Source organism: Bombina bombina, chromosome 5, assembly GCF_027579735.1.
Source record: "Bombina bombina isolate aBomBom1 chromosome 5, aBomBom1.pri, whole genome shotgun sequence".
In the NCBI taxonomy this organism is placed as follows: domain Eukaryota; kingdom Metazoa; phylum Chordata; class Amphibia; order Anura; family Bombinatoridae; genus Bombina; species Bombina bombina.
In genome coordinates this window covers 263,970,206-263,995,266 of record NC_069503.1, presented here as the reverse complement: position 1 = coordinate 263,995,266, position 25,061 = coordinate 263,970,206, and the positions used below count along the sequence as shown (strand labels likewise).

At 38.3% G+C, this 25,061-nt stretch overlaps 1 protein-coding gene across 2 annotated transcripts in view; it reads left to right on the top strand.

Annotated features, from left to right (window-relative positions):
• MRC1 (mannose receptor C-type 1) overlaps positions 1-25,061 on the top strand; it is a 294,794-nt gene that overhangs the window by 76,458 nt on the left and 193,275 nt on the right. For both annotated transcript variants that reach the window (XM_053713973.1, XM_053713974.1), the window contains exon 5: positions 5,880-5,993. In XM_053713973.1, the coding sequence (XP_053569948.1) occupies positions 5,880-5,993 (114 nt within the window). The remainder of the gene's footprint in view (positions 1-5,879; positions 5,994-25,061) is intronic.

The following is a 25,061-nucleotide window of genomic DNA, read 5'->3' as shown; positions in this document are numbered from 1 at the left end:
TTATTTTATTTAAGCTTAGAACTTTTAAAGGCTTAATAAAACTTGACTGAAATGTGGCAATTTGCTTCAGATATAAGTACTGCATTCCAACCATGAAAATGTAACGTCTTAGTATTTTTCAAGTTATTAGGAAATAATGTTTAGTTTTTGTTTTTTTTTAAATGAATTTTTATTCGGTTTTAGAATGAAAGGTAACACTTGGGGACACGCAGGACCCCTGTTCAAACATACACAAACAAAAGTATTGGACACGCAGGTCCGGTTGCAATAATGTCAAAACATTGATACATCATAAGTAAATTGCAGGGATTTAATTCACCAAGATTGAACCCTAGTGTGGGCTCTGAATATGGGGGGGGGGGGGGTGGTGCTTATAAATAATGCTCCAAAGAGCAAGTCGGGATAAGTTGCTGTAATATGTATTAATGGGTTCGTCCATATAGATTGAGGAGCAGGTTCTGCCAACATCTTGAAATGTAGGTAAAAAAAAATTCCAGAGACAAGTGAGATGCACATTGTACCTAGTACACATTGTACTTAGCACCCACTGTACCTAGCACTCATTGTGCCTAGCACACACTGATCCTAGCACACGCCGTACCCAGCACGCACTGTACCCAGCACACATTATACCTAGCACACGCTGTACTTAACACTCATTGTACTAAGCACACGCCGTACCCAGCACACACAATGTCCAGCACACATAATACCTAGCCCACACTGTACTTAACACTCATTGTACCTAACACTCCTTGTACCTAGCACACACTGTACTTAGCACACTTTATACCTAGCACACACTGAACCTAGCACTCAGTGTACCTAGCACACACTGTACCCAGCACTCATTATACCTAGCACACATTGTACCTAACACATGCTGTACTTAGCACACGCTGTATCCAGCACACATTGAACCTAGCACACATGATACCCAGCACACACTGTACCCAACACACACTGTACCCAGCACACACTGTACCCAGCACTCATTGTACCTAGCACACACTGTTCCTAGCACTCATTGTACCTAGCATTCATTGTACCTAGCACACACTGTACCTAGCACTCATTATACCTAGCACACATTGTACCTAGCACACATTGTACCTAGCACACATGATACCTAGCACACACTGTACCCAGCACACACTGTAACCAGCACACGCTGTATCCAGCACATGCTGTGCCTAGCACACATTATGCCTAGCATTATGCCTACACATTATGCCTAGCACACATTGTACTTAGCACACATGATACCTAGCACCCACTGTACCTAGCTCACGCTGTACCTAGCACACGCCGTACCCAGCACCCGCCTTGCCTAGCACACGCAGTACCTAGCACACATTGAACCTAGTACACATTGGACCTAGCACACATGATACCTAGCACACACTGTACCCAGCACACACTGTACCCAGCACACACTGTAACCAGCACACACTGTACCCAGCACACACTGTACCTAGCACACACCGTACCTAGCGCACACCGAACCTAGCACAAGCAGTACCTAGCACAAGCAGCACCTGGCACAATTAGTACCTATCACACACAGTACCTAGCACACACAGTACCTAGCCCACGCAGTACCTAGCACCCAAAGAACCTAGCACACAAAGTACCTAGCACACATTGTGCCTAGCACACACTGAACCTAGCACTCATTGCACCTAGCACTCATTACACCTAGCACATGCCATACCCAGCACGCACCGTACCCAGCACACATTATATCTAGCACACGCTGTACTTAACACTCATTGTACTTAGCACACGCCGTACCCAGCACACACAATGTCCAGCACACATAATACCTAGCACGCACTGTACCTAACACTCATTGTACCTAACACTCCTTGTACCTAGCACACACTGTACCTAGCACACACTGTACTTAGCACACATTATACCTAGCACACACTGAACCTAGCGCTCATTGTACCTAGCAAACACTGTACCTAGCACTCATTATACCTAGCGCACATTGTACCTAGCACACATTGTACCTAGCACACGCTGTACTTAGCACACGCTGTATCCAGCACACGCTGTGTCTAGCACACATGATACATAGCACACATTGTACCTAGCACACATGATACCTAGCACCCACTGTACCTAGCTCACGCTGTACCTAGCACACGCCGTACCCAGCACCCGCCTTGCCTAGCACACGCAGTACCTAGCACACATTGAACCTAGCACACATTGTACCTAGCACACATGATACCCAGCACACACTGTACCCAGCACACACTGTACCCAGCAAACACTGTACCCAGCACACACTATACCCAGCACACACTATACCCAGCACACACTGTACCCAGCACACACTGAACCTAGCACTCATTGTACCTAGCACACACTGTACCTAGCACTCATTGTACCTAGCACTCATTGTACCTAGCACACACTGTACCTACCACTCATTATACCTAGCACACATTGTACCTAGCACACATTGTACCTAGCACACATTGTACCTAGCACACGCTGTACTTAGCACACGCTGTATCCAGCACACGCTGTGCCTAGCACACATTATACCTAGCACACAGAGTACCTAGCACACATGATACCTAGCACACGCCGTACCCAGCACCCACCTTGCCTAGCACACGCAGTACCTAGAACACATTGAACCTAGCACACATTGTACCTAGCACACATGATACCTAGCACACACTGTACCCAGCACACACTGTACCCAACACACACTGTACCCAACACACACTGTACCTAGCACACACTGTACCAAGCGCACACTGTACTTAGCGAACACCGTACATAGTGCACACCGTACCTAGCACAAGCAGTACCTAGCACAAGCAGCACCTGGCACAAGCAGTACCTAGCACACACAGTACCTAGCACATGCAATACCTAGCACACGCAGTACCTAGCACCCGAAGTACCTAGCACACAAAGTACCTAGCACACACAGCACCTAGCACACACAGCACCTAGCACACACAGCACCTAGCACCTAGCACAAACAGCACCCAGCATACACAGTACCAAGCACACGCAGTACCCAGCTCAAACAGTATCCAGCACACATAGTACAAAGTATACAAATAACAAAATATAATTGTGCTACACTTTAACACTTTGAAAGTTGTATGCCCTAAAGCTATGTACAGTGACATCCTGGAAGTAAACCTACTATAAAGGTTTCATAAATATAAGTAGGGTAGTGCCATAATCAACGGTTATATAGTGAGCGTATATGTTCATAAATAACTAGCATAGTTAAACCTTAACTAGAGTATAACAATAGACTGAACGAAAGATCTCATATATGATGTAATGTATTTTTTTATGTAGCCACATGAAGTTTTTTAGGTACATTAAAAACTACTGCTCCAATCTTTATGACATTTGTCATTACATTTAAACTCTGTACTCGCTGTTAAATGAAGTATACAGCAGTGTATTTAAGATTGTGACTTTACAAATTTGGATTATGCCTTCACAGTTTTTGTGGAAATGTAACAAATTAGGATCTTACTTTGTATATTTATGTGTATCTTTTACAAATTAATTGCACTGTTACATTTTTTGTATTTAAAATAAAACTGTAAAACTCATAGCTTCAGTTTCTTAGAGAGCTTCATTTCACACGGGAGAGAGAAGGTATTTGGAGAACACCTGGGGCTTTTAATACAGGCTCAGTTTACATCAATTATAAATTAAACTGAAATAGATTCACTACAATTTAACTTGCATTGTCTATAGTTTAGTATATTATACTTTTCAGTCAGTTAAATAAGTGTATTGTGAATTTTGAGTAAACTTCACCTGTATACCTGTATAGCTTGTTTAAAATGCTTACTGCATTTCTTATGACTTGTGAAAGAGCTTTAGACTTACCCTGGGAATTCAATACATACAAAAAGAGAATCAACACCAGCTCAATAACTTGTTAGTTTGTTCTATGGTGATTTTCCATCTGGGAGCAATTTCGTTTAGTCTAATAATGCTTTTCACAGAGAAGAACTTTCCTGATGTCTGGCCCTGTGTAACAAAGTCAGTACAGCCCCAAAATACCAGGCAACCCAGATGATCGTTTCAGCCTTCATTGTGCCTCATCAGTGAGGTGAAGCTGTGTTTTATTTTACAATAGAGAAAATACAAAGTGCAATGTAAGATACACAGAAATATATAAAATATTATATACATTTGTTAAAGTAACACAGAAACTTTCAAAACATTATTAGAATTTGTAAAATCACCGGTGAATCTAAATCTAAGTATATTAAAATTATAAAGTAATATAAAATACAAAGTACAAAGCTTAAATGTAATACTACTGAAAGAACCCAATCTGAAGTTTAAAATAATATAAAATACAATGCACATACTGTAACAAAAATCTCATATCATGCAGTGCAAATTTACATTGGGCTTGTGTCTCCTTCAGATTATGGCTCTGATATTCAAAACCTTGCTGCTCTGGTGAGATGATCTAAAATGTTTCATTTGTACAGTGTGGCCCTTTTTTTTAGAAACACAATTTTTTATTTGAGAAATGTTTATGTTACTATGTAGTATTATGTATGTGAAACAGAGACTGCTACATTACAATACAAGATCTAATAAAAATCCGAAAGATTTTGTGTGATTTATCACCATGCCAGCGAGGTTTTGAATATCAGGGCCACAGAGAGATCATGCAGTGCTGGAGAGTTCAGCCCTTTTTCTTTGAGCATTCAGTGAGTTCTGCCCCTGTAAAGTATGCACTAACATTTCTCTCCATGCTGGAGAATCTATGATCACCAGGCCCTAAGTCTTAAATATCCATAGAAAAAGTGTGACATTTGCATAAAGAGCTGAAAATAGGAATTTACGAGATCCCTAGTAAATTCTAAAAAAAACAAACAGATTTTGCTATACTTCTCCAAGGGGCGTTCCTTGCCTTTTTGTATGTGGAGAGACAAGCGCAGTGCAATATAGCATTGCATGACATGAAAGTTCTGCTGAATTTACACTTTGTGCTTTGTATTTTATATTACTTTAAACTTTAGATTAAGTTTTATTACATTTAAACTTTGCACTTTCTACTTCATATATTATTTTGTATACAGCAATGTATTTAGGATTATATTTTTACAAATTCTGATAATGCTTTCACAATTTATGTGTATCTTAAAGTGACACAGATAGAGAATACAATTAAATATATAAAGTATGAACCTAATTCGTTAAACAGAGAAACTTTCAAAACATAATCAGAAATTGTAAAATCACTGCAGGATCTAAAACTAAATCTAAATGTAATAAAATAGAAAATAAAAAGTGCAAAGCTTTAAAGTAATAATACTGAAAGGACCCAATCTGAAGTGTAAAGTAATAATAATAAAAAAAAAACACAATCTGTAACTCTCATATCATGCAGTATTATATTGTTCTGGGCTTGTCTGTCCTTTACATACAGAAATACAGAGAATACCCCTTAGATAAGTATGGCAAAATTTGCTTGTCTAGAATCTTGCGAGTGATCTCACAGTGCTGGAGGGTTCCGCCCTTTTTCTTTTAGCATTCAGTGGGTTCAGCCCCTGTGAAGCCTGCACTACAGTTTCTTTTGAAGTGGGAGAATATTTTATTATCAGGCCCTATGGTTGTCTGATGCTGTTTTACATTGTGTTGTATTCATAAATGTTGTATCTTACTTTTAATAAAGGCAATCACTTGTCCCATGTATTTTGTGTTTTAAATTGGTAAATTACTATATTTATGCAAGAATCAATGCTTATTATATAAAAATAACAGATTAAAGTAAAATGATGATACATTTTTTTGTTTTTAAATTATAATTACTCTGGTTGTTTACATTTTGTATAATTTCTTACTTTTTTGGACAGGATTAACCAGTCGTATTGGCACACCGCTTTGGATGGGACTTAATAGTTTAAATTTTAAAACTGGGTGGCAGTGGAGTGGTGGCAGTCCATTTCGATTTCTTAACTGGGCTCCAGGTAAGTCTGGCTATTTCTACAAATTCATATTTATGTTTGCTCATTATTAAATCAAACTTTCAGTGCGCGTAGATTATTTTACTTGAGGCAAGTCAACATTAAACACAAAGGCCTAGATTACAAGTGGAGTGCAAAACTGCGCTTTCGAGAGCGCAATATTTGCACTCCACTCAGTAATACTGGTGCACGCAAATGTACGCTGGTAATACAAGTTAAGCGCAATGTGAACGCAACCTCGCATTCGCATTGCATTTAAGCTTTGCGCTCACGAGAGTGCGCTTAGATAGGCTCCTATGGGAGCTTTGTTCTTATACTGATAGACACTGAAAGTACCTAGCACAGCACAGAGGGTAAGTCGTGCAGTGTTGGGCAGCAAATTTAAAATAAATATATTTATATAAGCATATACATATGTATTTGCAGTTTAAAACACATTCCTCATAGACCGCTATGTAAAGGCACTTTTCAGTGCCATTATTTTTCTAACACCCACATCTCCTCACTTTGACCCCTTTATAACTGCTTCGTGAAGTTATTTAAAAAAAAATGCTCATATTTTTATTTTTAATAAATGAACTGTACACTTTATTTTGGGGGAAATAGGGGGAATTTTTTTTTTAATTAACCAGAGGTCTGACCTCTGGTTAATTGGGCTTAGTACAAAGTGCTGTAGCATTAACCAGTAATGACTGGATATTTAAAGGGACACTGAACCCAATTTTTTTCTTTTGTGATTCAGATAGAGCATGCAATTTTTTAAAAAATTTTTTTTTACTATTTTTATTTAATTCCAACAGAGATATACATTTTGGCTTCAACATATGATTTCACATAAGAAACAGAAAAAAAGAAAGAATGAACAAACAAATATAAGTTAAATATCAATACGCTTTTGACAAAATATTATGCAAAATGTACTAAAGAGCAAATAAGAAAAGAGGAAACCCTCTGACATATGAAAGCAATTTACATCCCTAATAATCTCATTATGTGAGTTCAACTAACCTTCAGTTAACTTTTTCTGTTGAAGTGTTTTTTAATTTTCTAATACAAGAACATATAACAATTGACCAGGCCTAATTTACTAAATAATAACCCGGTCCCATGCTGACCCAGAAGGGGCCATATTGATGGTTCCATCCTAGCCTGACACATTAAAAGACCAACCCAAAAACAAACAAACAAAAAAATAAAATTAAAAAAATAAAATAAAATTAAAAAAAAAAAAAAGTGAGAAAGGATAATTCGGCCTAGGGATTGCCTTTTTCTTCCCCTGCTCCAAATGCCCAATAGAACTATCTCTGAGTTTTGAAATGGGAAAATCATATATTCAATTTCGTTCTCAGGGAGTGTTTTAATATACACTGCCCATTTATTAAAGAAATTCTTTATATCTGCTTCATTATCCATGTCTGTGTCCTTTTGTTCCAGTAGACATTGTTTTTTCAGGCAGTTCTGAATTTCAGAAATACTGAGCACAGATCGCATTTTTCATTTCTTACATATCAGATATCTAGTGGCTAAGATGGACATAGATACCAATTTTTCATTTATATGACGTTAATTTGAGTTCGGTAGACATAATATGATCTGGTATAGGGAGAAAGTCACGGGGGGGATTTTCAACACCCTATTCAACCAAAATTCTAGTTTGCACCACATGTTTCTAATTTTGGGACATAGCCAGAACATATGTTCGAGATCAGCTGCTGGGAGTGAACATTTGGGACATCTATTAAAGTCCAAGTTGTGAACCCTGAAACCCTTTTCTGGAGTGAAGTATGCCCTATGGAGTAGTTTAATGTGTGCTTCCTGCCATGTAGCGGAAAGCGTTGTCTTTGTCACTTTATCTATAGAGTATTGTAGAATCTTTGAATCCAACATATTTTGAACCAGAAGTGGAGTCCATGTTGATGCAAGGTTCGCCAAGATAGGAATTCCCCTGTTAAATCCAAGTATGTGATAACATGGGGAGATGGACATCTGGTCATTTCTAGTAAGTGCAAGCCAGTTTTCTAATGTGCCTAGTGCCCAGCACCAACCTACTTCTTTAGTTACTTCTGAGAGAAAATGCCTTATCTGCAGATAGGCGAAGAAATCTTTATTAAGTAAGTTAAACTCCATTTTTAGCCCTTCAAATGTTTTAACAATCTTTCTGTCCTTATCTATCAAATAAAATAACTTGTTTATTTCTTATGCCACCTACCAAAGACCTCTGAGTTTAACCCAGGTTGAAATCTCGGATTCCCTACTAGGGGGAGATAGTTTGATATCCTTGAGTTAACTGAAAGAAGTTTTGATATCCTCCACCATGCCTTAATAGGATTAGAAATCGTTTTAGGACCCTTAATTTCAGAAGGTAACTCTTTAGTGGGGAATGGAGCATTGCTACAGGAAGATATGGGTTACATACATTTATTTCAAGATGGCTATTTAAGATATAGTCTTTAGAGAAAATCCAATCACTTGCTATACGTACCAGAAAGTTGAGATTGTATGCTCTGATATCTGGCAACGCCAGACCTCCAAACTCACTTGGAAGAGAAAGTTTGTTAATAGAAATGCGGGGTCTTTTCCCCTGCCAGAGGAATTGTCCAATTGAACTATTAATCAAGCGCACATCTTTTTCAAGCAAAATTAAGGGAACATTTTGAAGCACATATAGTAACTTCGGGAGGAGGACCATTTTGAATAATGCTACTCGACCCGAAATTGATAAGGGTACATTTTGCCATAATTTAAGTTTTTCCCTAATTTGTTTTATTATTGGAGTTATATTAAATTTATACAGGTCACCAGATTTAATCGGGATGTTAATCCCTAAATATTTAAATGACTCTGTTACTGTTTTAAATTAATTGTCTATGCATAAATTACTGTTCCTCCGGATCCATAGAATCTCTGATTTAGATACATTTACCTTATAACCTGAGAAGGTGCCAAAATGATCAATTATCTGCATAAGTTTAGGAATATTAGTTTTGGTATTTGACAGATACAGCAAGACGTTGTCCGCATAGAGTCCAATTTTCATCTCATGATTTAAGATTTTTATGCCTTCCAGACTTTGCCTTAGCATAATTGCCAAGGGCTCAATAGCAACATCAAAAAGAAGTGGAGAGAGAGGACAGCGCTGGCGTGTTCCTCTTCCCAAATCAATTGGGGAGGAAACAATGCCGTTAACTATCATTCTTGCAGCTGATTGCTTATACAGATTTTCTATAAATTCAGGGAATTTGCCCTTGATCCCAAATTTCATCAGAGATGTATTTAAATGTTTAAAGGTAACAGAGTCAAAGGCTTTTTCTGCATCTATAGATAAAATAGCCAAGTCAGGTAGATCCTCTCTCCCCACTCCAGACATCAATGTTTTCTCAAGATATTCCACTTTATTTTGGGGGAAATAGGGGGAATTGATTTAATTAACCAGAGGTCTGACCTCTGGTTAATTGGGCTTAGCACAAAGTGCTGTAGCATTAACCAGTAATGGCTGGATATATAAAAGGACACTGAACCCAATTTTTTTCTTTTGTGATTAAGATAGAGCATGCAATTTTAAGCCACATCCTAATTTACTCCTATTATCTATGTTTCTTCGTTCTCTTGCTATCTTTATTTGAAAACGAAGGCATCTAAGCTTTTTTCTTGGTTAAGTACTCTGGACAGCAGTTTTTGATTGGTGGATGAATTTATCCACCAATCAGCAAGGACAACCTAGGTTGTTCACCAAAAATGGGCCGGCATCTAAACTTACATTCTTGCATTTCAAATAAAGATACCAAGAGAATAAAGAACATTTGATAATAGGAGTAAATTAGAAAGTTGCTTAAAATATCATGCTCTATCTGAATCATGAAAGAAAAAAATTGGGTTCAGTGTCCCTTTAACATGCGCACGTAACAGGCAAATTTGCCCCTTTATAGATGCATGTTAAAAATGTGTTCCACTTGTAATCTAGACCTAAATACATTTCATGCACCTCCCTCTAATAATGAGTGCTATCATTTTGGAACCTAGGGTTCACTCCACTAGAGTTAATGCATGTAATAGACGTCAGGTCTGGAATGCAACATTGCAGCACCCATGACAAGAGAGAGAGAGAATAACCTCTATAATTTATGTGTTAACATTATTAAAGTACAATCAATAGCACTTCTGACTGGTAGTTTCCGCTTGGCACCAGGAGTGTTCTGAAGCTCCTGAGTGACACTTTGACTATGTTTTTAACCCCTATGTGGAGGTTAAACACATGGAGTTGGGGCATTGCTAGTTTTAAAATTACATACTGTACCAAAATGTTTAGAGTGGTCATGCTTTAGAAGTCCTCCTGCTATCTTTCCTAATTAATGTATGGTCCAGTTTCTAGAAGAGAAAACTGCACTCCCTGCTCCGGCCCAGGAACACTATCATCAGACAGCTCAGACTCTATCCCAGGTTTCTCCAAACTCTATACCTAGGTCACCCAACTTCATCTCCTTGATTCTGCCCTAATCCACTTGGTCCAGACATCTGAGGGAATCAATGCTGAGACATATAATAAAAGTTTTAAATAAACCACAATTTCTAAAGGACTAGTATTCAAGTTAGTTTAATAAGAAACATTGACTTAATTTGTATTTAGTATTAGTATATTAGTGTAGTCTGAGGGGAACCTAATCACATATTCATGTCCATGATGTCTATCATGAGAATGTCACAGTTGGAATCTGGTAAGCAGCTATCTTCTGTCTGGCAAAATCTTACCAACAATGAGATTTATTAGCTAACAATACTGACACCATTATCTCTACATTTAAAGTTTAGGAGCTATAGTTAGGCATTGGAGTTAGGGGTAGGGCTTGGGTTTATGGTTAGGGACTGAGGTTAGTGTAAGGGATTGGGGAAAGGGTTAGACATTAGCATTACAGATGCTTTTAAGCCATATTGGCTTGTGTAATATCACAACTGCAACATTTTGGAAGCTGCAATGTAGGGTGACATTTCCAACAAGAACAAGATGAAGGATTCAATGGATGGTCACATCTACAAACAGTTACATCAAATATAGTATTTTTATTGTGATTTTAAAAAGGGCATTTTTTTAAGAGGTTGAAATTTGGTTGTTTTTATAGTTTAAACGTTTCAAATTTTTTATTATTACCGACAAATGCCACAGATTTGGCTTTCAGTTGACTTCTATGCCAGTAGCATTGACTTTATCTTAGAGGATAAGCCCAGGCTCAGTCTTGGTGAAGAACTGAAGTTGCTATAAGAGAACAAAATGCAATAGCTATGGTTACATAAAGGCTCTATTTTCACAATGAAATCACTATTATTTATCACTATTATATATTATATTATATAATATCACAATGTATCACTATTATACGTCAACATTTTCAGCTCACTGAGGGCCAATGATTTAAAGCTCTCCACTCTGGCAAAATTATCTAAGAAGTCTCAACCCACGTGAGGTACCTGAAATAATTTTAGAAAGGAAAATGTTAGCTTGGGAGCTTTTTATCTCACCAGACATAATTCTGAATATGAAAGAGAAACAACTACATTACAATATAATGCTCATGTCTGGCAAGTTATTTTATCATTGGGCCCTAATTATTAGGGTCATCTAATAACTCATCCCAATCAACAACCTGGTAGGGAGGTTTTTTCTCTTGCTGCAGTAACACAGGTACCTGTATGATGCACAATTGGTAGCTGTGTTCCTGGCAGTATTAGATTTATCCAGACACCCAATCATAAATACCTATAATTGCAGAATTTCCATTGCAAATTGCACAAATTGTGTTTTTCATAATTCCATGAACCTGAGCCCTGACCTCCCTATTGATAATTAACCGAAATAATTACCCCTCTACATGTATTAATCCTTGCTATACCTGCTGCAGCTCTATTATCCAACCCAGACTACCAACTTATCTCCCTTTAACACCTATATTTCCCCCCACCTGCATGATCACCATGCAGTAATACTGCCCAGTACCTATAGTTACCACCCTACACCATTACCCCCAGCTGCAATCCTCCATAACTCTTAACCCCCCTTACACAGTTCTTCCAGTAGTAGACTTCTTTCCAGATGCCCTCCGATATTTCAAAAACAGCTATTTAATCACTCCATAAAAACCTAAAGACCCACTAAAATTACTGTTCCTAATTTTTAAAAAATACCCATAAATAACACCAATAACTTGCACAGGTTGCATCCATACCATGGTCTGAATCTTCTTGATCTTCACATATTTATATAGAATTTAATTGCAGTTTATGGGCTTATTATGAAAATTAGTCTGTATTTATTTTGGGCATGTATTGCTTGGGGCCTCTATTATCAGACCTGAATTACAATTGGGGCTTGAGCTACATAGGTGGGCTATTGCCATCAGGATCAACATTAAAGGGATAGAAACCCCCAACATTTTCTTTCATGATTTGGATAGAACATACAATTTTAAATAACTTTCCAATTTACCTCTATTATCAAATTTGCTTCATTCTCCTATTATCCTTTGCTAAAGGAACAGCAGTGCACTCTTGACAGCTTACTTAACACATCCATTTAGCCAATCACAAGAGGCAAGTGTGTGCCGGCACCAATCAGCAGCCAGCTCCCACTAGTGTAGGATATGTGCGTATTTGTTTTTAACAAGGGTTACCAAGAGAACAAATCACATTTGAAAATAGAAGTCAATTTACAAATGTCTTAAAATGACATGCTCTATCTGAATCATGCAAGTTTAATTTTGACTTTCCTATCCCTTTAATAATGGTGAAGGAGCCACATGGTTAATTGTGATGGGATTGTCATGATAAGGGTAAATAAATGCAGGGATGTCTAAATGGTTATAATTATTTCTGACAGTTGGGAGTTTTCAGGGATTGGGACTTGTGGGGAGAATCTGATTAAAGGTTTGGTGTAGGGAGTTAAACCAGGCCATGTACTAAAGGCATAACATTATACAAATGCTATTTAAGTAATTTATTGCTAGATGATTCTTCCATGCATCTGGCCTTTATCAATAAATGCAGCTTATTTTATAAAATTAGGAGTAGGGCAGAAGAGAGGGTAAGAGAAGGTGGAAAGATAGAGAGTGTGAATGTAATGTGGGAAGGGGTAGTAGGTAGAGAAGGTTAGAAGAAATACAAAACAAAACGTGTGTAGAATGGGAGAAAAGAGAGAAGGGAGGGAGAGATAGGTGGAGAGATTGAATGAAGTGCAACAGAAAGATTGGTGTGAGGATGAGTAGGGAGAGTAAATGAGGAAGGCAAAAAGGGAGCAGAAAATGAGTGAGAGGGAAAGGGGTGAAGGAAGTAAAGATAACGAGAAAACTTAGGTAGTGGAGGGTGCACAATGGGAGGTAGATGGGAAAGAGAGTGGGGATTGCTGGGGCAAAGGTGGAAGTATTGGAAGCAAAGAAAAGACATAGGCCCCTATTTAACAAAGGTCTGTCGGACCTGATCTAACAGTGAGGATCAGGTCCGACAGACCTCGCTGAATGCGGACAGCAATACGCTCTCCGTATTCAGCATTGCACCAGCAGCTCTTGTGAGCTGTTGGTGCAACACCGCGCCCTGCAGATTCGCGGCCAATTGGCCACCAGCAGAGAGGTGTTAATCAACCCGATAGTACTCGTTCGGGTTGAATTGCGTCAATGTCTTTCCGCCTGCTCAGAGCAGGCGGACAGGTTATGGAGCAGCGGTCTTTAGAATGCTCCTTCATAACTGGTGTTTCTGGCGAGCCTGCAGTGATTGTTGTCAATCTGCTTTGTTTACATTAACCTTTCTGTCAACCTGGTAGTTGCAGTCTGAAGATGGCTGTGCTTTGTTACTGGACTTTGTATATATATATTGTGGAAAGGTTACTTTGTTTTGTATGCAACTTTTCATTAATAAAAGTAAAACAAAGTCTCTTTACAGAGTCAGGGTACACTTCCCCTTTAAATGAAAAATGCTTTTCAGCAGCAACAGAAAATACAAAAACAAAAAGGCCTACTCCTGTAAAGAGTCTATCAGCAGTTTCCCTAACTACTATTGCTGGTCCAGCTACTCTGGAAAAATGTTGTGTCGCTAGCAAGCCAATTATATATGAGGTGAAAAACATCACCTCAGAAAAAAAAAAGAATGAAGCGGGCTGGCGGAGGGCGGTTAAGAAAATCAAAGTAATAGAATGAATAAAAGGTATTTGACACTATTTAGATATAAAATAATGCACACTTTAAGAATTTTAATGAATGTAAATTTAGCATCACTTTAAAGTGACAGTCTATTCGCAAATAAACTGTATGATTCAGATAGAGCATGTAATTTTAAACAACTTTCCAATTTACTTTTATCACCAATTTTGTTTTGTTCTCTTGGTATTCTTAGTTGAAAGCTAAACCTAGGCAGTTCATATTCTAATTTCTTAGACCTTGAAGGCCGCTTCTAAGCTGAATGCATTTTTACAGTTTTTCACCACTAGAGGGTGTTAGTTCATGTTAGTCATATAGATAATACTGTGCTCATGCACGTGGAGTTACCTAGGAGTAAGCATTGATTGGCTAAAATGCAAGTCTGTCAAAAGAACTGAAATAAGGGTGCAGTCTGTAGAGGCTTAGGGGCATATTTATCAATGTGCGAGCGGACATGATACGAAGTAGCGTATCATGTCCGCTGCACATCGATAAAGTTCTTGTGAAATGCTGGTCCAATGCCACCCCATGTAGATTCGCGGCCAATCGGCCGCTAGCAGGGGATGTCAATCAACCCGATCGTATTCGATCAGGTTGATTTCTGTCTGTGGCCTCAGAGCAGGTGGACAAGTTTTGGAGCAGTGGTCTTTATTTTGGGGTTACAGGACATTGGTCTAAACAACTATTAAAAATGTTCTATATAAATACTTAAATGATAACAAAGTATGGTATTAACCCCTTCACTACAGCAGCAGGTGCAAAAATATAATTTATGCTTACCTGATAAATTATTTTTTTCCCATGGTGGTGAGAGTCCATGATCCATTACTCCTGGGAATTACTCTTCTCTTCCACTAGGAACCTGCCTCCAAGTAAGCCTTGTGAATCAAAAGTTCCAAACAAGAGGCCAAAGAAACTTTCTGACCTTTACTAGAATGAGAAAATTGAATGAACAAACTAGAAGTTTGTCTAAAGTCCTTAGTTGCATCAATTTAATATTTCAATGCCCAAAAAAACAACCAAATTATGCATAGATCTCTCTGAAGCATTCTGGGGAATAGGACACAAAGAAGGGACAACAATATATCTGCTAAAGTTCTCTGAAGTAACAACCTTAGGCAAAAAGTCTGTTTCAGTTTCATAACCCTTTAAGGTTAAACGGATAGTAAGTCACAATTTAGTTTTTGTGATTCAGACAGAGCATGCCATTTTATACAGCTTTCCAATTTACTTCCCAGGAGTGCATTTATACTACTTCAAGATACCAAGAGAATGAAGCAAACTTGATTATAGAAGCAAACTGGAAAGTTATTTAAAACTGTATACTCTCTCTGAATTATGCAACATTTAGGTTTTGTGTCCATTTAAGATATTTTGTTACAAATGTGGTCACCCTATGACATTATTTTGAGAACATACAAGCTGAATTCTATGCATTAACCCCATACTATTCACTTTGTCATGCATATAAATCCTGTCATGTTGTACTCCAAGCTATCATTTTGTTGGTGGTTATACTTGTCAATGATACATATTCTTCATTACCTATGTACATCAATTTTCAGATGAATGTAAAAAGTAACACGTTTCCATTTCCATTGCATTTGTTTAAATGCCATGAATGAATAGCCCTTTAACAAAAAAGTTAACAAACTGAATGCATGAGAGAAACAACTTTAGTTGATCCATTTGTGCCGTTAAAACCATTACTCTAGAGGCAGGACAGTCTTTTTATCAGGTGGGAGACTTTTCTGCAAGGGGAAAAGGCTTTTTGGCAGGTGATAGAGACTTCAAACAGTTAAAATATCCACTATTTAGGCAAGAAAGGCTTGGAAGGTTCAAATTTACAATACTGATTTAGCATTGTCCTTTGAGGATTAATTTTATTATTGAACAACAACCATGTTCTCAATGAACCCAAAAAACTCATTAATATCAAAGCTGAATATTTTTGGAAGTAGTTTTTAGTTTGTTTTTAGTTTTAGCTATTTTAGGGGGATATCTGTGTGTGCAGGTGACTATTACTGTGCATAATTATTAGGCAACTTAACAAAAAACAAATATATACCCATTTCAATTATTTATTTTTACCAGTGAAACCAATATAACATCTCAACATTCACAAATATACATTTCTGACATTCAAAAACAAAACAAAAACAAATCAGTGACCAATATAGCCACCTTTCTTTGCAAGGACACTCAAAAGCCTGCCATCCATGGATTCTGTCAGTGTTTTGATCTGTTCACCATCAACATTGCGTGCAGCAGCAACCACAGCCTCCCAGACACTGTTCAGAGAGGTGTACTGTTTTCCCTCCTTGTAAATCTCACATTTGATGATGGACCACAGGTTCTCAATGGGGTTCAGATCAGGTGAACAAGGAGGCCATGTCATTAGATTTTCTTCTTTTATACCCTTTCTTGCCAGCCACGCTGTGGAGTACTTGGACGCGTGTGATGGAGCATTGTCCTGCATGAAAATCATGTTTTTCTTGAAGGATGCAGACTTCTTCCTGTACCACTGCTTGAAGAAGGTGTCTTCCACCCAGACCTACTGGCAGTAGGACTGGGAGTTGAGCTTGACTCCATCCTCAACCCGAAAAGGCCCCACAAGCTCATCTTTGATGATACCAGCCCAAAACAGTACTCCACCTCCACCTTGCTGGCGTCTGAGTCGGACTGGAGCTCTCTGCCCTTTACCAATTCAGCCACGGGCCCATCCATCTGGCCCATCAAGACTCACTCTCATTTCATCAGTCCATAAAACCTTAGAAAAATCAGTCTTGAGATATTTCTTGGCCCAGTCTTGACGTTTCAGCTTGTGTGTCTTGTTCAGTGGTGGTCGTCTTTCAGCCTTTCTTACCTTGGCCATGTCTCTGAGTATTGCACACCTTGTGCTTTTGGGCACTCCAGTGATGTTGCAGCTCTGAAATATGGCCAAACTGGTGGCAAGTGGCATCTTGGCAGCTGCACGCTTGACTTTTCTCAGTTCATGGGCAGTTATTTTGCACCTTGGTTTTTCCACACACTTCTTGCGACCCTGTTGACTATTTTGAATGAAACGCTTGATTGTTCGATGATCACGCTTCAGAAGCTTTGCAATTTTAAGAGTGCTGCATCCCTCTGCAAGATATCTCACTATTTTTGACTTTTCTGAGCCTGTCAAGTCCTTCTTTTGACCCATTTTGCCAAAGGAAAGGAAGTTGCCTAATAATTATGCACACCTGATATAGGGTGTTGATGTCATTAGACCACACCCCTTCTCATTACAGAGATGCACATCACCTAATATGCTTAATTGGTAGTAGGCTCTTGGAGTAAGACAACATGCATAAAGAGGATGATGTGGTCAAAATACTCATTTGCCTAATAATTCTGCACTCCCTGTATATTAAATAGATTAACTCCTAATCTAATCCCCCTACACCGCTGCCAGCTATATTAACTATATTAACCCTAATTATATTAGGGTTAATATAGTTAATATAGTTATTATATTATATATATATATATTAACTATATTAACCCTAATTATATTAGGGTTAATATAGTTAATATCGTTATTATATTATATATATATTAAGTATAATAACCCTATCTAACTCTAACATCCCTAACTAAATTCTTATTAAAATAAATCTAATTAATATTAATATTATTAATTAAAATATTCCTGATTAAATCTAAATACTTATAAAATAAACCCTAAGATAGCTACAATGTAATTAATAATTACATTGTAGCTATTTTAGGGTTTATATTTATTTTACAGGTAACTTGGTATTGATTTTAACTATGTACAATAGCTATTAAATAATTAATAACTATTTAATAGCTACCTAGTTAAAATAATTACCAATTTACCTGTAAAATATACTCTTGCTAAAAGAACTGTTATCTCTTTAGAGGATCATACCTCTTTGAAAAAGAATGCTAGAATATTTTCACAGGAAGCCTTCGAGCTGGTTATTTGTTTAATCCCTTCAGAACTTGGATGCTCTAAAATACCACTGGGGGGTGTGCTTAGCAATGTAGGCAGTCCCCTAGGATCCAATCAGCAGCGTTGTAGTCAGTGCGATAGACTTCTGTTTTTTCTGGCTTGTTTACTTTGGAAGTTCGATCTTGTCCACTTGCCCCTGTCCTGTAGGAGTTAAATCTGCTATTAGTGTTGCTTGCATGGCAGCAGCCTCTACTCTTTGGTGTGATCATTTATCTGAACAGATGTCAGATAATTCTGCTGATGAAGATTTTCAATGTTGTACACATTTTTGTGGTCAGCAAATGCCTTTATCTATGATGCTATTGTTGATATTATCAGGTTAATTGCCAAGAACGTAATGTTGTCAGTTTTGACAAGAAGCACCGCCATCTGAAAGTTGGATCCAAGAAAGGAATTCACACTGAATACAGTCCACACCACGGATCTTTATTAGACTTTCATATCAGATAAGAGTTTGTACTTATTGGAATTAACATATATTAGTTTATCATTTGTTTTATGTACAATATTGAAAAAGATTGTTGTTTTGGGTAGATTCAAATTTTTATATTATTATTATTTATATTTGACTGGCACTATTTGAGGAAGTGTATCATCTATTTACCCTTTATTAATTATTTTACCCCTTTTTTATTCTGTATAGCAATACTATTTGTTTGAATTGGGTTTGATTTATTATTTTACAGATTATATATTATTTTACTTTTTGATTTTTTGTGGCGCCCCCTAGAGTTGAGGCAAGTTTTGTTATCAACACTTTAGCAGAATCTAAAATTATAGTCAACATGTCCAAAACGTCAGTCTCTAATCAATCCTACTGTATCGTCATGCATAGAAGTTCTAGGTCTGATGATTGCTGCATCAGATGCAATTCCATTTTCTCGGTTTCACATGAGACTTCACATGTGTCTTTCTCACATCTCTTCATGGATGTCCTCTCATTACCTTAAGCTAAATCTCTCCAAAACTGAGCTCCTTATTTTCCCCCCTTCTTCTAAAATCTCCACCCTCCATCTCTCTATAACTGTTGACAACTCCATCATTACCCCTACCCCGTATGCCCAATGTCTTGGGGTCACACTTGACTCAGATCTTTCTTTCACTTCTCACATTTAGGCCTTGGCTAAATCCTGCCGCTTCCACCTTAAAAACATCTCTAAAATTATACATTTCCTTACACAATACACAACTAAGATTTTAATCCATTCTCTCATCTTTCCCTGCCTTAACTACTGCAACTCTGTCCTCTCTGGACTCCCTAGATGCCATCTAGCTCCTTTACAATTCATAATGAATGCCTCTGCCAGGCTCATCTTTCTTACACATCGCTCTTCATCTGCTACACGTCTCTGCCAATTCCTTCACTGGCTTCCTCTTGGCTCCAGTATTAAACACAAAATTCTGACCCGGACATACAAAGCTCTAAACTGCACTGCTCCCCTCTATATCTCAGACCTTGTCTCCAGATACTCTCCCTCCCTTCCCCTTTGCTCTGCTCATGACCTCCTACTCTACTCCTCTCTTGTTACCTCCTCACATTCCCATTTACAGGACTTCTCCAGACTGGCTCCCATCTTGAGGAACTCTCTGCCTCGCTCCACAAGACTCTCCCCTAGTTTTGAAAGCTTCAAGCACTCCCTAAAGACTCTTCTGTTCAGGGATGCATACAACCTACACTAACCTTTCCTAATACCAGCTCCTCTCCTTCATTGCTATCCATCATGAACCCCCTTAGAATTTAAGAGAATGTAAGCCTAAGAGCCCAACTGCTTCTAGATCACCTTCATAAAAGCTGACTGCAACAGTGCAACTCCAGGCAGTGCCCTCTACCCATTTAATCCATTTAATTGCTACCTTGAATACCGCCTATGTTTATAGCACAGCGGAATCTGTTGGTGCTCTACAAATAACCAATAATAATAATAATGAGACCTCTTCAGTTATGCATGTTATTTCAGTGGTGCAATGGCTACACTGAACTCTCTCAAATGGTCTATTTAGATCCAGCTACAAGAAATTCTCTATCCTTGTGGATATAGACCCATTCCATTCCTCAGGGAGCATCTTTTGTCTGTACAACCTGGAAATAAACATGGCATATTGAGGGCTATCATGTATGGGGGTCCAGGAGAGCACAGAGAGTTACCAATAAAACTTCTATAACTCTTCAGGGCATTCCAAAGCTTGTCTCTCCTGAAGAAAGAGACATTTCTTTGTTTCCAATCAGACAATGTCACAGCAGTAGCATACATCAATCACCAAGGGGGAACTTGCAGTTCTCTAGCGATGAAGGAAGTCTCACAAATCTTATCTTGGGCAGAAAAGAATCTTTGTACAATTTCTGCTATTGATATCCTAGGGGTAAATAACTGGGAAGCAGGAAATGTTCAACCAGATAGTGGAATGATGGGGTCTTACAGAGTTAGAGCTAATGACTTCTCGTTTGAACAACAAACTTCCAAGATATTTTGCAAGATCCAGAGATCCACAAACGGAGTCAGTGGATGCTCTAGCAGCTCCATGCTAGTTTCAACTGGCATACATTTTTCCTTCAACAGTTCTTCTTCCCAGAATAATATCTTGAGTCAAACAAGAGCAATCATCAGTAATTTTGATTACTCCATCTTGGCCATGCAAAACTTGGTTCCTGGATCTGTTTCTGATATCCAGTTGTCCTCCGTGACCTTCTACACTAAGACGTAACATTTTCTATCAAGGTCCTTTCTGTCATCAAGATATCAAGTCTCTCAACTTGAAGACTTGGAGATTAAACTCTTAATCCTAAAACAAAGGGTTATTTTCAGATAAAGTTGTACAAACCTTAATTCAAGCTATAAAGACAGTTACTAGAAACATATATCACAAGCTTGGCAGATTTTCCTATTTTGGTGTGGGAAGAATGGCTTTAGTTGGCATTCTTTTAGAATTCCTAGTATTATTCAATTTTTACAAGAAGGTATGGATAACGTTTTTTATGAAAGTTCTTTAAAGGCTCAGATCTCATCTCTGTCTGCTTTATTTCACAAAAAGATTGCAAAACTCCCTGACATTCAAAATTTTGTTCAGGCCTTAGTTAGGATCCGTCCTGTGATAAAGCTAATTTCTCCGCCATGAAAACAAAATTTGGTTCTTAGAATTTTGTTTCTCCCTTCAAACAAATGCATTCTCTAGACATCAAGTATCTTTCTTGGAAGGTTTTATTTCTTCTAGCAAATTCATCAGCTAGAAGATGTCTTACTAAAGGTTGTCTCTTCTGATAATATCAATAAATCATGATTTTAAGCAAACATCTTCTAATTTTTTCATTTATTTCTTGGCCCACATAAAGGTCACTTCTCACATTTAGGCCTTGGCTAAATCCTGCCACTTCCACCTTAAAAACATCTCTAAAATTATACATTTCCTTACACAATACACAACTAAGATTTTAATCCATTCTCTCATCTTTCCCTGCCTTAACTACTGCAACTCTGTCCTCTCTGGACTCCCTAGATGCCATCTAGCTCCTTTACAATTCATAATGAATGCCTCTGCCAGGCTCATCTTTCTTACACATCGCTCTTCATCTGCTGCACGTCTCTGCCAATTCCTTCACTGGCTTCCTCTTGCCTCCAGTATTAAACACAAAATTCTGACCCAGACATACAAAGCTCTAAACTGCACTGCTCCCCTCTATATCTCAGACCTTGTCTCCAGATACTCTCCCTCCCTTCCCCTTTGCTCTGCTCATGACCTCCTACTCTACTCCTCTCTTGTTACCTCCTCACATTCCCATTTACAGGACTTCTCCAGACTGGCTCCCATCTTGAGGAACTCTCTGCCTCGCTCCACAAGACTCTCCCCTAGTTTTGAAAGCTTCAAGCACTCCCTAAAGACTCTTCTGTTCAGGGATGCATACAACCTACACTAACCTTTCCTAATACCAGCTCCTCTCCTCCATTGCTATCCATCATGAACCCCCTTAGAATTTAAGAGAATGTAAGCCTAAGAGCCCAACTGCTTCTAGATCACCTTCATAAAAGCTGACTGCAACAGTGCAACTCCAGGCAGTGCCCTCTACCCATTTAATCCATTTAATTGCTACCTTGAATACCGCCTATGTTTATAGCATGGCGGAATCTGTTGGTGCTCTACAAATAACCAATAATAATAATAATGAGACCTCTTCAGTTATGCATGTTATGTCAGTGGTGCAATGGCTACACTGAACTCTCTCAAATGGTCTATTTAGATCCAGCTACAAGAAATTCTCTATCCTTGTGGATATAGACCCATTCCATTCCTCAGGGAGCATCTTTTGTCTGTACAACCTGGAAATAAACATGACATATTGAGGGCTATCATGTATGGGGGTCCAGGAGAGCACAGAGAGTTACCAATAAAACTTCTATAACTCTTCAGGGCATTCCAAAGCTTGTCTCTCCTGAAGAAAGAGACATTTCTTTGTTTCCAATCAGACAATGTCACAGCAGTAGCATACATCAATCACCAAGGGGGAACTTGCAGTTCTCTAGCGATGAAGGAAGTCTCACAAATCTTATCTTGGGCAGAAAAGAATCTTTGTACAATTTCTGCTATTGATATCCTAGGGGTAAATAACTGGGAAGCAGGAAATGTTCAACCAGATAGTGGAATGATGGGGTCTTACAGAGTTAGAGCTAATGACTTCTCGTTTGAACAACAAACTTCCAAGATATTTTGCAAGATCCAGAGATCCACAAACGGAGTCAGTGGATGCTCTAGCAGCTCCATGCTAGTTTCAACTGGCATACATTTTTCCTTCAACAGTTCTTCTTCCCAGAATAATATCTTGAGTCAAACAAGAGCAATCATCAGTAATTTTGATTACTCCATCTTGGCCATGCAAAACTTGGTTCCTGGATCTGTTTCTGATATCCAGTTGTCCTCCGTGACCTTCTACACTAAGACGTAACATTTTCTATCAAGGTCCTTTCTGTCATCAAGATATCAAGTCTCTCAACTTGAAGACTTGGAGATTAAACTCTTAATCCTAAAACAAAGGGTTATTTTCAGATAAAGTTGTACAAACCTTAATTCAAGCTAGAAAGACAGTTACTTGAAACATATATCACAAGCTTGGCAGATTTTCCTATTTTGGTGTGGGAAGAATGGCTTTAGTTGGCATTCTTTTAGAATTCCTAATACCGGGTATTATTCAATTTTTACAAGAAGGTATGGATAACGTTTTTTATGAAAGTTCTTTAAAGGCTCAGATCTCATCTCTGTCTGCTTTATTTCACAAAAAGATTGCAAAACTCCCTGACATTCAAAATTTTGTTCAGGCCTTAGTTAGGATCCGTCCTGTGATAAAGCTAATTTCTCCGCCATGAAAACAAAATTTGGTTCTTAGAATTTTGTTTCTCCCTTCAAACAAATGCATTCTCTAGACATCAAGTATCTTTCTTGGAATGTTTTATTTCTTCTAGCAAATTCATCAGCTAGAAGATGTCTTACTAAAGGTTGTCTCTTCTGATAATATCAATAAATCATGATTTTAAGCAAACATCTTCTAATTTTTTCATCTTGGCCCACATAAAGGTCCAGCTGTTTGGTTTCTGTTGTAAAACAAAGAAACCAACTTTGGTTTCTTTGTTAAAGCTCTTGATTCACAAAGTTAACTTGGAGGCAGGTAAGCCTCCTCTAAAATGCATTACATCCCTCTCTACTGCTGCACTATTATCCCTCTAATCCACCAGTATCACATTTAATATTTCACTTTGGATACGCCCTGAATAATATCCTCTGCGTTTTGTAATAAATGTAATAACCCATAGCGTCACCTCCCCACACACTTGTACAAAATTCACTCTTTACCACCAGTCCCAGGAAAATATTGTATATGTAGCGCTACAAAATATAGCCCCTATACTACTAATAGTAATTCCAGTTTTTAAATGATTTACCAGACACTCAGTTCTTTACCAAAGAGAGCTGTAATTAAAATCTGCACAAATTACAAAGAGGTTACAAAGAGAGTTACATAAAAGGGTTACAAACACACAATGTGTCCTATCTATATGTTCTTACAGAGTGTGTGTGTGCACTTACCAAAACCCTTTCTTCTTTTCTAGAATGACTTTGTGTGTGTAATTGCATGCCTGTGTTTGTGTACAGTGGGGCAAAAAAGTATTTAGTCAGCCACCAATTGTGAAAGTTCTCCCACTTAAGAAGATGAGAGAAGCCTGTAATTTTCATCATAGGTATAACTCAACTATGAGAGACAAAATGTGGAAACAAATCCAGACAATCACATTGTCTGATTTGGAAAGAATTTATTTGCATATTATGGTGGAAAATAAGTATTTGGTCACCTACAAACAAGCAAGATTTCTGGCTCTCACAGACCTGTATCTTCTTCTTTAAGAGGCTCCTCTGTCCTCCACTCATTACCTGTATTAATGGCACCTGTTTGAACTTGTTATCAGTATAAAAGACACCTGTCCACAACCTCAAACAGTCACACTCCAAACTCCACTATGGTGAAGACCAAAGAGCTGTCGAAGGACACCAGAAACAAAATTTTAGACCTGCACCAGGCTGGGAAGACTGAATCTTCAATAGGCAAGCAGCTTGGTGTGAAGAAATCAACTGTGGGAGCAATAATTAGAAAATGGAAGACATACAATACCAGTGATAATCTCCCTCGATCTGGGGCTCCATGTAAGATCTCACCCGTGGGGTCAAAATGACCACAAGAACGGTGAGCAAACATCCCAGAACCACACGGGGGGACCTAGTGAATGACCGCAGAGAGCTGGGACCAACATAACAAAGGCTACCATCAGTAACACACTACGCCGCCAGGGACTCAGATCCTGCAGTGCCAGACGTGTCCCCCTGCTTAAGCCACTACATGTCCGGGCCCGTTTGAAG